The following is a 12,561-nucleotide window of genomic DNA, read 5'->3' on the forward strand; positions in this document are numbered from 1 at the left end:
TAGTAAAGCCAGGAGTGGTTACGTGTGTGCCTGTAACTCCACCACTGGGTGGTGGCAGCAGGGACTAGGGGCAGTGCATGCAGACAGTAGAAGCACTGGACCTTTCTGGCTCCAGTCTAACTTCACATTCATTGAGAATCCCTGTCTGAGGGGAATAAGACAGAGGGAGCAGGACATAACATCCTTCTCTGGCCTCTGCACATGTGTGCACAGGTGTGCACACCTGCTTGCACACATGTGCATCTATGATACCTACACAAAGACTATCATGGAAATATTGTCACAAAGAGTTGAAACCCATGGACTCCCACCCCTCAAATGCCTGAGCTCTCTCTGCATTCAGAACCATCTGTCTATCTGTAACTATGACCTCCCTGACACAGAAAAGGAAGATTTACTCCATCCTGTGTGTTTTGTGGCTTTTATCTCTATGCTTCCAATACATAAAGGCCTGTTGCTTCTTGAACTATTCTTTTCTTTCTCCCCTCTTCCAGCCACTCAGTTTCCTCCTTTACTCCTTCCTCGGTTAAGAAGTCACACCATTTTTTTTTAAAGAATAAAGGAGTGCCTGCTGCCTCCATACCTGTTATGTATTCACCCTTCCTGTCTTTCATGCCCCTTCCTTATGTCTCCCAGACTGACAGCCCCCATTTTTCCACCTCATTCACAACCAGTCAGCTGCCATCAGGATTGCTGTCCCAAGTCATGAAAACCTTATCCAAAAGGCCAGTGAGACCTTCTGATTGTCAGATTCTCTTAACTCTCATCAAGGTCTCTTAGAATATATGTTATTGGGCTCTATTGGCTGCTGGAAATTTTGCTCTTCTAGATTTCTGGGTAATCCTGTTTCCTGAGTTTTGTCAAAGTGATCCTTTCTTTTTCAACAGTGCATATTTTACGGTTTAAATGTTATTTCTAAATCTTCATACAAATGTAACAAATACTTTATGGGAATGCTGCTTTCAGAATTGGAAGCACTGGTTCTGGCTACTTTTGAAATGATGACTTATTATCTTTAGAATGTTCACTAGCTTCCCCTCCCCTTCATACACAGCTTTATGGTTTATACTCATGATGCTGTACTTATGCATATTAACACTAGGCAATAAACCAAAACATTTAAAGACCAAATAATAAAAGAGATATTTGGGGCTTTTAGAACAAAATGGCATATAATAGCTTTAAAAATCTATTACACCAGGCTTAAATATTTAAGATTTTATGAAGATCTGATTTAATTCCTTTGAAGAAATGCCATATAAGTAACTAGCAATAAAAGGCATATATGTGGAACTGAAACGAGGTAATAGGGCATGTTCATAAGACTTGGACAGCAACGTGGAAGTCTGCGTGTGTGGCACAAAACAGGTGGATCATCATATGGAGAATAGCTGACTAGCTCCTCTACTTTGTCCATATTTCCCACTTAGAAATCTCCACACACACACCTTTCCCTCCTTCTCTCCCTCTTTGTTCGTTCACTGGCCATAAGAACAGAAAATCTACATTCGAGTTAATGGTCTATTTCAAGGACATCGTTCCTTCCACAGTCCAGTTGGCTGCAAACTTGTAGTGACTCATTCAACACCATCGTGAGAAATTTCCTAATAGCTATACAGCTGTAGCAGAGGCGGCCGAGCTAGCTACTAACCCAATCTGTTCTTCTCCAAAGCACACAGTTGAGTGACTGACTTCTTCAAAGTGGATTCCAAACCTGCTCCCTAAAAATGTCCACCAGCTTCTTTCCAAGGTCTTTTCCTACAACTGTAGGACATGAACAGGCACGGAAGCTTTGGACAGCATATTTAAAACAGAGGTGCTGCTGTGCCCAAGTGCCTGAGGTGTTACAGGAAGTTGATCGTGGAATTTGAGACTAGAATGTTAAATGCCCCTGAGGCCCAATGTGCTGAGAAGCATCCAGAAGTGTCTGCAATGGGGGAAATCCCTGAGCAGAAACTTACAAGAGTTTTCCTGTAAGACTCAGAGAGCTGTTTTGGGTGACAGCTTTGAACAAAGACCTAAAGGACACAAAGGAAATGCAAGGCAAAGCCAGAAAAGGAGCTCTCCATGCAGAAGAATCAGGAAACACAAAGGAAGTCACTTCCTGAAAGAAGATTCCAGCCAAACCAAATGTGACTTCAGGAATGCTCCATATAAACCGTTCCAAAGGGTCAACAGGTGACCTGGGCTTTCCTGCCCTGTGTCTCACAAAAGAGCAGATTATATCCTCATTTCAATCCCAGGGCTGAGCAGGAGAACTATGGAAAAATGATCAGACTTTCCATTTGGCTTCAACTTTGTTTGATCTATTTAAATCTAGAGTCTGGATTTATTTGCATAATCTGTTTCATTTGCAACTTAAAAGTTTCTTAGCATTTAACCTGCACTGAATTCATCATAGTTATCATTGTTTGGGAATTTTCCGACAATTCTTTCTACTAAAACTGCATGTTTGTCTCTTTTAAAGCTGCCCCAGTAAATAAATGTAATAAAATAAACTTATACAAAAATAAAATTTCAAGTTTTTAAAAAGTCCCATGAATTTACTGAAATTTTTATAAGTCTTCCAACCTAAAATTGCAAGTGAAAAACCAGTAAACCAATTTAAAACTTGATTTGGCTTTATAGGAGAATCTGTCTTATCTAAAACAATCTGTCAGATTATATTAAGAATTACAAATATTTTACATACTCAGCTGGTATAATCCCAGTTTATAGTCAATAGGAAAATATTATACTGTAAAATATATTTGCTTTGCACACTCTTTCTCTCCTTATCTTTCTCTCTCTGTCTCTGTCTCTGTCTCTCTCTGTCTCTCTGTCTCTCTCTCTGTCTCTCTCTCTCTCTCTCACTGATTAGACAACTATCTATTCAACTTCTATCTCATGCAAACTGTTATTTCTTCATGATCAGGAGCTTTCAGGTGGAAAGCAGGATTAATTAATTTCAAGTGACTGCTATCCTTCTATGAATAGATTTAAATCATTTATATGTGCCTATAATATGTGTACATGTGTTTATGTGTATGTTCATACATATTTGTTCAAACAAGAGGGATTCTCATCTACATGCTACAGCTATGATTAACAAAACAGCCAGAGCACCAAGACTTGAGTAGATTGAGATAAACAGGTTTGCTCTACTCAGAGCCTCTTTGGGGTTCATTTTAGACTTGCCACCACTTTAAAACACTGCAGTCTCTTCCAGCCTAGCTTGGCAGCACTGGGTTGGCGTTCTATTTGTTTCCTTTAACCATACCACCTGCTGGCTTTCTGCATTGTTTCCATTTCCTAGGTAGGATGCCAACTGTTGTAGATATTTTAGAGTTTGGTGAAGCTGCATTTAAGGCATGTCTTTTCTTGTCCTGGGGTCATCAATCTGTCCAGATGTGGAAGTACTTATTGTTCTGACCCAACACCTTATTTAGTTTGAGATGTCTAAACTAACTCAGATAGCTAATCTTTTGTGGATTTATTGATCTGTTCATTCAAGAAATAGTCATTTAGGGACATCTGTGTGGTAAGCCACAAGATACAGAGATGACTAGAAGAACCCAGCCATTTCCCAGGGGATCTTACCTTGTAATAGGTGAGTCAGGCCTGAAAACATACAGAACAGTGAAGAGAAGGTGATGTTATACCAAGTAAATCAAGTAAACCAAAAAACAAACAGAAGCTGTGGCGTAACTGAGTCAAGCATGGATGTGCAGAGCATGTGGCTTGTCCATGTGTATGGGATATCACATCATCACGAAAAGAACAAAGAAAGTACGTTTTAAATAATCAAAAAATATATTTCTTAAGCTAAAAATCCTGAAGAAAAAAACCAAAATGCATACCGGAAAGTCTGGAAAAATCTGGCTCTAAGGATGCCATGAGCAGCTAGCTCTGCACATCCAGCCTACAGCATGAATGACAGGTCAGTCTGTGAGGGACCTTGAAGTCTTTTTTACACTAGCAATTTCCAAACTATTTCATATTTTGGCACTCAGAGAGAGAATGTCAACTCAGGGAATAAGCTGCTCTTCTCCTAGTAAGAAATGGGTGTCCCAAAAGGCTAGTGGCTATTTACCCCCGGGGTCACTTCTCACAAAGTCAACACACACAAACCAACTCATGCATTCACACAAACACATCTATACACATACATACGTGCATGCGTATACATGTGTATACAGATCCACATGCATACATGTACACACATACACACATGCAACACATATACAAACACTCGTGCATGCACTCACACACAGACACATCAGAGAGCAAGGGAATCAGCATCCTGTCACTCCTGCCCCCATTCAGACCATGCTGCTTAGGATGCTCTACTGGATGGTGTGGAGTGCTGAATGGATTTCATCTTGAGAATGATAGGATCAGATTCAATTTTCGTAGAAAAGTAATTCACAGAGAAAAGGATTTATAAGAGAAATCTCAGTAAAGAAATGGCACTTTAGATGGAGATTGTCCTGGGAAATGGAGAACCAAAAGTGATGATGTGGTTATAAAAAAAAAAAAAAAAAAAAGAAAATAGTGTTTCAAAGAAGAAATGTCTAAAATTGTAGAAGCAGACAATAAAAAGGAATTAGAGAGAGACTTCATAGCTGACAAGTATTTGTCACTTGATTTATTGAACAAAGTAAAACATTGGCTAGTCATAAGCCAGAATGATAAAAATGGATTGGGTAAAACAGGGTAACTGTACGAAAATACCTTACAATGGGACAAGAATTCACTTAGAGTTGCGGAGACAAATCCAGGGATGTTTTTAGTCTTGTGCTTTTTGGAACATTATTTTTTTCCGTTTCAGTCATTCTCTTCTGCCTCACTGACCTCAAAGAGGTTCTAGAATTTATTAGCCCATTATTTAAGTATCACACACGCTTAGGAAATTCTAAAGTGGAAAGAAACTGTCAGCAAAGATTACAAGAAACACTCTGTTCCAGAAATCTGAACTCACAAGGGGAACAAAAGCCAGAAGCAGAGCCAATAAAAATGTAGGGTAGCACCAAACAGAGAAGGTGGGGTTTTTTAGTTGTGCTTTGTCTGGAATAAAATGCGGCTACAGATGAGGCCGTTAGAACCGACCAGTCTTTGGTCAACAGTGGATACGAACAGACAGCAACTGAAACATTACAGAAACTCAGAAGGGGACTTCAGTAAAGACCCCGCAGTCACTGTCGTTGGCAGCCTTTCCGTCTAGTTATTAAGCAGCTGATGAAAATTATCTGGTTGGCTGAAGGCATTTCTACCCTCGTGAAACAGCACAACTAGTGCGGCCTTCAGAGCCGAGACATTTCAGGAAGAACAGAATTGCTATTAAAAGTGAATGCTTCAGAAGACAAAAGAAAACCTATTAGTAGATGGGATAATATTTGCTTATGATCCCAACGGTTGGGAGGTAGAGGCAGGGAGTCACCTCCTCAAGGTCATCCTCACCTGCATAGGCTAGTCCAGGCTATATAAGCTTTTCAGGAAAAGAGAGAATGAAAAGAAAAGGACGATTGCTGTTCTTTTCTAAATACTAGAAAACAAACACTCAGTATGTGTGTGTGTGTGTGTGTGTTGCACTGAGATAAGGGTGGTGTGAGCAGCTGCGTTACTGGCATCTTTATAAGGATGAGCGAGCTCTTGCAAAACAAAGGCATGAGCAAAGGCAGAGAATAGTAAACACCATCATTAAAGCACCTTACAGAGACACTGAGCAGCATCCCAGACACAAGAATCAAAGGCAACATACTACATCATTCAAGGTCTAGGGGATCCTTCAGGAATAACTGCAACAAGCTTGTTCCTGCATCTAAAAGAACAACACTGGAAATATTAAGAAAAAGTCACTGTGTGAGTGTCACACAAAGAGGACATGTTCATCTGCAAAGCATCCCATGGGTTGACATAAATTAGGAAGCAAAGAGAGAGCTCAGCCCCTCAAAGTTCATGCTACTGGGGAAAACAAGGAGCAGAGACACACGTCAGTGCCAATCAAAAAGGAAAGGAAAGGTGAATGGAGCCACCTCATGGACACTCTGGCAAGTTCTACACCCTCCCACCCACCCCTACCCCACCCCACCCCGTCCCAGCAACAGCCTCCTAGGAACCTGCGTGACCCTCACAGGTGACCTGAGGCCACAGATTCTTCAACTGAGTTTTGTGGTGTTGTTTTCCTGAGCAGTGTTTACAAGGGGAAGTGTGCCTGTCCAGAATAAAGTCACTCATAGAAGGGAAAACCTCTAGGCATCAAAATGTGACTGACTGGTGATTTTCTACCCGGTATATCAGCTACCCTTTCCAGATGTGAAAACCCCGATCTCGAGTCCAATGCGGGTTCTACCAGGACACAACCCACTCTGGGGAAACAAGCGGTCATTGTTGGGATTTTACAAATTCTCACATAACTCTAAGCTGAACAAAATTTCTGAAGTACGGGGAATCAATCGTTGAAGAAAAATGTGCTACAAAGAGAAGCAAATTGATAGGCACTGTAGCAGTGTTGCCAGACGGGGCTTTGAGACTGGGTCTTAAGAGCAGTGAATGTCTTTGTCAAGAGAGAAAATGACTAGAGAACAAGCTTACCTCTTCAGGTTTCTCCCGCCTCCAACACCTCTTTTCCATGTTCTCGTGGCCTTTCCTCTTACACGGGGGTTAGGAGGCAATACAAAAGCCCGTAGAAGAAAATTCATTTCTTTGATTATCTAGTCTCAGGTATTCTATGATAGCAACAGACAGCCACTGTGTGTGTCTATACCCTGTTTAGGAGGCTCTGCATTTATCTGAGGCAACAGCCCCTGCTATAAAGACCATTTCTCTCTTATTTCCTCTCATCTCATTTCCCAGTGTAAGGAAGACCAAAGAATACCAGCCAGAGCAGGGATGCTTCCCAATTCTCTGCATTAAGCTACACTGGGGGCAGCTGAACCGTATCAGAGCACACTTCAGAACCTGAGGTGGAGAGGGATGAGATGGAAGTAAAGAAGGTCCCCTTGTCATGATTGCTTCTGAGTAGCAGGAAGCCATAATGTACGCTGGGCTCAGGACTCCCTGTCCTGCACTATTCCAGCTAGAGTTGGTGTGCTGTGGCCGATTTCATTGGCTCTCTATGTTCCCTGTGTTTAGTTTTGCCTGCTTGCTGGGAAATGAAAGACCAGAAGCTTCCAGAGTCATAACAAGAGCAATGGGAACAGCCATGAAGATGACATTATGTCATCTCCTTCTCTCTAGCCTTGGAGGGGGTCACAATGTTTAGGCAAGTGGTAAAGCATCCCCAGTCACTGCCTCTGAAATCCTCACTGTTTTATGGCATTGTCAAGTTCTTTTGCATGGCAGACACAGCATAGTACCCACAGGAATTTGGGGTGCTGGGATTGCCAAGCCCAGAGCCTCGAGTTAGCACAGCAAGCCATGCCTTTTGAAAGCTCAGATTCATCAGACAGAAAACGGTGGCAAATTAGTGACAGTGTAGAGTATTGTGTTCCCTGCTAACACGGGAAGAGTTGCATTGCTCCCTGCCTCTGGATTAACCGGTCTCTCCTAAGAGGCCCTCTTCTTGGTGGGTGCTGCAGGTTTTCTTTGCATGAACTGAATGGGCATCAAGTTCCTGCCCAGCATTATTTCATATGAATCACATCATAGAACAAGAAAACTGCAATATAACTGAGGAATAATGATGAGCCAGAAGACAAGGTTAGGATAAATATTTGGGGCTGGGGTATATAGCATAGTGATAGAACTCCTTCCTAACTTGCAAGAGCTTGTAGGTTCCATGTTTGATATCACAAAACAAAAAGAATAATACTGCGGGGTGGTGGTGACACATGCCCTTAAAGGCTACTGTTGGAAGCAATACATCTCCCAGCCTCAGTTCAGCCAACCAAAACAACAGCCTGTACCAACATCCCAGCCAAGTGAATAAGCCACCTCAGAAGTTGGTCCTCTGATTCCCTGCAAAGAGCCCCTGACTAAGAAATGATCCTTCCCTGCTGAGCTCCAATGGTTGATCATGAGTTCCAGGACAACCAGGGCTACATAGAGAAACCCTGTGTCAAAAAACCAGATAGATAGATAGATAGATAGATAGATAGATAGATAGATAGATAGATAGATAGATAGATAGATAGATAAGTAGGTATGTAGGTAGAGAGATAGAGAGATAGATGATTGATAGATAGATAGATAGATAGATAGATAGATAGATAGATAAAATTAAAGGAAGGAAGGATAGTAGCAATAAATCTAGTAACTGGCCCTCGTCTTCCTGAATTTTGTCTTCTCTGAGCTAAACACAGTGGAACAGGAATCCTCTATCCCTTAATTCAGTGACAAGGCAACAATTAGTGTGACAGATCTGAAATGAAATGTTTTTATTCTGATTAATTATTGGTAAATACACTTAAAACTGGGACACAAAGGGCAGCTCAAATACTTCTAGAAATGCCTTTCTTCAGCACTAGGACATAATCACAGTTTCAGGCTAAAGTGTAAATCTGAAGCATAAGATTTCTTGTCTGACAGCCCCTTCAAGCACTAGTTTCTGTTCCCTTCCCTTAAGCCTAGTCAGGCTGACTGACGAGAGTTTAGTAGACATGACTGTGTGAGTTTTCATGGGAGGTCACACAGATTCTGCTGGCCTCTTTATCTCTGGCTGCTAACCCTTAGAATCCAACTACCATGCTTCTGGAAAGCCCAGTAAAGGCTACTGTTGGAAGCAATACACCTCCCAGCCTCAGTTCAGCCAACCAAAACAATAGCCTGTACCAACTTCCCAGCCAAGTGAATAAGCCACCTCAGAAGTTGGTCCTCTGATTCCCTGCAAAGAGCCCCTGACTAAGAAATGACCCTTTCCTGCTGAGCTCCAATGGTTGATCATGAGCAAATTCTTTTAAACCAGTCCAAGAGAGTGTCTCATCACTTATTAATATACAACCACCACAAGCCTATTGCACAGGAGCATACGGCCACTAAGAGGTTAAATGATGCTCCACTGTCCCAAAGCTAGAAAGTGGCAAAGTTGGCATTCAAAACAGGGCCAATGTGACATATAAAATGAAGTCAGGATGAGGATAATGTGAGAGTTTTACCTGTATTTGTGACTTGTGGTTCTTAAAACCAAAAGAAATTTGAATAAAATACAGTGAAATATTCACAATCTGCTTAATTCTAACAATGGAATGACAAAAATCTGCTCCTTTATATTAATTTTTTCTGGGGATTATAAATATGTTATAATTTATAGATATATTTTCAAAGATTTAAAAACCAAAAGAACTTGTCAAATTCTTAAATATGCCTAGTTAAAACCAAGCAGATCTTCTATTAAAACTCAGAGATGAGGCTGTGGGGACCAAGATGGCCAAGAGACTCTCCACCTTCCTCAAGAATTGCCTAAGCAAAAGAGCTGGTGCTTGGTCATGTTGGAAGTCTTACTATAATCAGGCCCTCACTCAGCCCAAGCATGCTGCCATGATTAACCAGGCCATGTCCTACAACTACTCAGTGCCTGTTCAAAGTAATGAGAATATACCCAGTGCACCTAGCTAAGGACCTGAAGGCCCAAGCCTAGAGTGACTGAAGAACCTATGGCTACTCCCACAGATGAGAGGAGCTCCATCCTCTGTGACCCCCAGTAAAGTTCAAGGGGAACTCAGACATAAAAAGTGAATTAAAATACAAATTGCCATAGTTTATGAAATGGAAAACATAATTCATGTGATTTCTTGATAATAAAAGAAAAACTTGTTCCTAGTTGCCTAATTCTTTTCATATATTCTAAGATTTTGGTTCAGAGGAATTTTGAAAATCCAAAGAGATACAGATACAATGAAAAATGGACTCCAGCCCAGAAAGGAAGAAGCATATATCAACAGCACCAGAAGTTTCTCCATGAGGAATGAGACGCATCAACAGCTGCATGGCCTCTGAGCAGCACAGGGAAATTGTCACGACTGAAGGGGACTTGTCCTATAACCTTTCCATTCTCGCATGACATACAGTGAATTATTGCTTCCACGGAGCTGCTGCATTCATTACCAGATATCTTGTAGACACTCTGCACTGAACACAGAGGGTACACATCTACTTTATATTCTTCTTCACTTTTGTGTAAGTGACGTTTGCAACAGCTAAGCAAAGATAACTGACTCGGTGTCGTGAATGGAAGCTTCATTCATGACCTAAAGTGTCCTTTAGATGAATAGAGAAGTTACAATCGGTCAGGAACACAAACCTGAACTTGTACAGTGAGATAAGGCTCTGCAGAAAAGTGCTGTAATTCATTCAGTTGGGTGAGAATCTTGTCAGGGATCCAGAGGGCTGCAGTGAGTAACCACAAAGATATTCAATTACAAGTAACGTCAGTTCTTCCAGGAAGATGCTTAGCTGTGTGATTGAAAATTGGCACCGGAAGTGAATTTGAAGGATTGAAAACAGGGGCCTTTCCTGGTCCTGGCCTCTCCCTATGAGACCCATGGTAGCAATGCATCAGTTTCTGGGAATGGAGGAGACAGCAATGCTCTGATTTTTCTGGATAGTGGATGCCAACTCCTAATTGTGCTAATTTATTTCTAAAGTGCATGTCACACTTCTGGGATGTAATAACCATCGTACCCAGAATTCAGCCTCAATGCCCTGAAGCTCCCTGGCAAGCTGTGGCTGGATGCTGCCTACTACCCATGCCTGCATCTCTGCCATGATCACTGTTACACTACAGTTCCAGTATGGCATTTTGCTGTTGTGACTACAGATTTCAAATGATTTTGGCATTCTGATCCTCCTTTTCTAATACCTTTGAAATCCTGGCCATGCTTCCCCTAGACCTGTTTCACAGAAACTCATCCCAGTGTTTCTACAGACTGCAATTCTGCAAATCTCTCTCACCAAGCAGATTTGGAAGTGTATTGTGTCCTGCCATTCTTAGCAGTGGAACACGACAGCCTTTCTGCAAACTACTTCTAAAGCTGAACTCTTTCCCACTAAGTCATTTCCAAGTCTTCTGTTAAATCCCCTTTACAATTCCTTCATTGCATTGTGTACTTTTGAATGGATAATGAATCATAAGCATGTGGACCTATAGGATACTACTACCCATAGGCCACACTGCTGGAACTCATCCATAAAGAATTCCTGATATTTTCACCTTCTTCCTTACCTCCTACTCAGTGATTCCTCCTTCTTCACTTGGTTTCTTTCTAGTCTTGTCTAGTTATAGATTATTTGTGGTTTATAACATCTTTTTAGAGGTTTGAAAGTTTTCTATGACTCTGGAATTGTACCCCAACTGGTAAGCTGCATAACCATATATCCTGGTTTGTTTGAGCAATCCCTGTTTGCTGTTGCTCTGGAATCTTACCTAACACAAACTTTGTCTTAGATATTTTTAGTTTTTGAATAAAATATTAATAATAGTGCCTGAAGTCTTTGGAAGAATAAGTGAACCATACTCTCAAGCTCTCTCATAGTGTCATTGAGGCATGAGAGATGCATATATGAGGAATAGAATTCTCCTCTAAACACATGGTTATATCTGTCAGAAAATTAATAGTAATGTTGTCTTCAGAGCTTAAAGAGTAAAGAATAGCTGGAAGTTTTCTTTCAAGGGAAGTATTAGGCTAGTCACTGACTGTAAATGCATATACTTAAATAGGCCAGAGAAAGTCAGCCTGATAGAATGGAGAACCCAGAAATCACAGGCCCCACTAGCAATGCTTCGGCCCACTCCAGCCGATGGGCTGTGCTTCAAGGAGAACTTGCAGAAGTTTAAGCTTCTGTGTTGATCCACTAGTAGAAAAATTTCTCAGAGGTAAAATAATGAGACTAGTTTTACATGTCAGTTTTTGGGGGTTGGTTGGTTGGGTGGGTGGGTGGGTGGGTGGTTGGTTGGTTTGGTAAATCAGTTCTTGGTATCAAAGTAAACTGTTTGGGATATTGTTATGATAAGTGCTGGTATTGTATTAAATGCTGTGATAACTCAGTAATAAAATGTTAAAGATGCATTAGTGTTGTGAAAATAATAGAAATTCATATCTTTGGTGGAGAATAACAAATGGGTAAAACCACAAAATTTACCAAATTAAGAAATTGTTATAAAATAGAAAATATGTTTAGAATTCAGGTACACTGGGGCTTTATAACTTTATAACTTGCAATACTTTACCCATGAAAGTGGAAACTTTTAATATTCAAATTTTATACATATGTGTAAAGTACATATACTACTATATTTTTATGATGAAGTAGACCTTGAAAACACAAACAACTTCAACATAGAAGAATAAACATTTTATTCCTCTTTCTCTTCAGTAACCAGGCTTTGGAGAACTACCTTGCAAATGAATCCATCTCACATAAAAGTTGAGAATAGATTTATGAATGATTATGTTTTAGGTGTATTACATGAAAAGTTAGTTGAAATCTTTAAATAGATTATTCAAGAAACAAAACACCAAAAGTCAGTTTTGGGAGATTTTAGTAAATTGTAATAATTAGAGGCTTATGAAGAGGAAACCACTGAGCTTTGTCCTTGACAAACAAAAGAGATCAAAATAATAAAAGCTTAAGTGTTACACAGGA

At 40.6% G+C, this 12,561-nt stretch overlaps 1 protein-coding gene across 3 annotated transcripts in view; it reads left to right on the plus strand.

Annotated features, from left to right (window-relative positions):
- The window catches only part of Nkain3 (sodium/potassium transporting ATPase interacting 3), a 649,463-nt gene that overhangs the window by 602,047 nt on the left and 34,855 nt on the right, over positions 1-12,561 (plus strand). The window contains exon 6 of one of the 3 annotated variants that reach the window (XM_052715049.1): positions 9,768-12,017. The exons of the other annotated variants lie outside the window; for them this stretch is intronic. Coding sequence (XP_052571009.1) covers positions 9,768-9,790 — 23 coding nt within the window. The 3' untranslated portion in view covers positions 9,791-12,017. Of the gene's footprint in view, positions 1-9,767; positions 12,018-12,561 lie in introns of those variants that run through there. 3 annotated transcript variants of the gene reach the window in all.

The sequence above is a fragment of the Peromyscus californicus genome, unplaced genomic scaffold (genome assembly GCF_007827085.1).
Source record: "Peromyscus californicus insignis strain IS unplaced genomic scaffold, ASM782708v3 Scaffold_5__1_contigs__length_169319896, whole genome shotgun sequence".
NCBI classification, from domain to species: domain Eukaryota; kingdom Metazoa; phylum Chordata; class Mammalia; order Rodentia; family Cricetidae; genus Peromyscus; species Peromyscus californicus.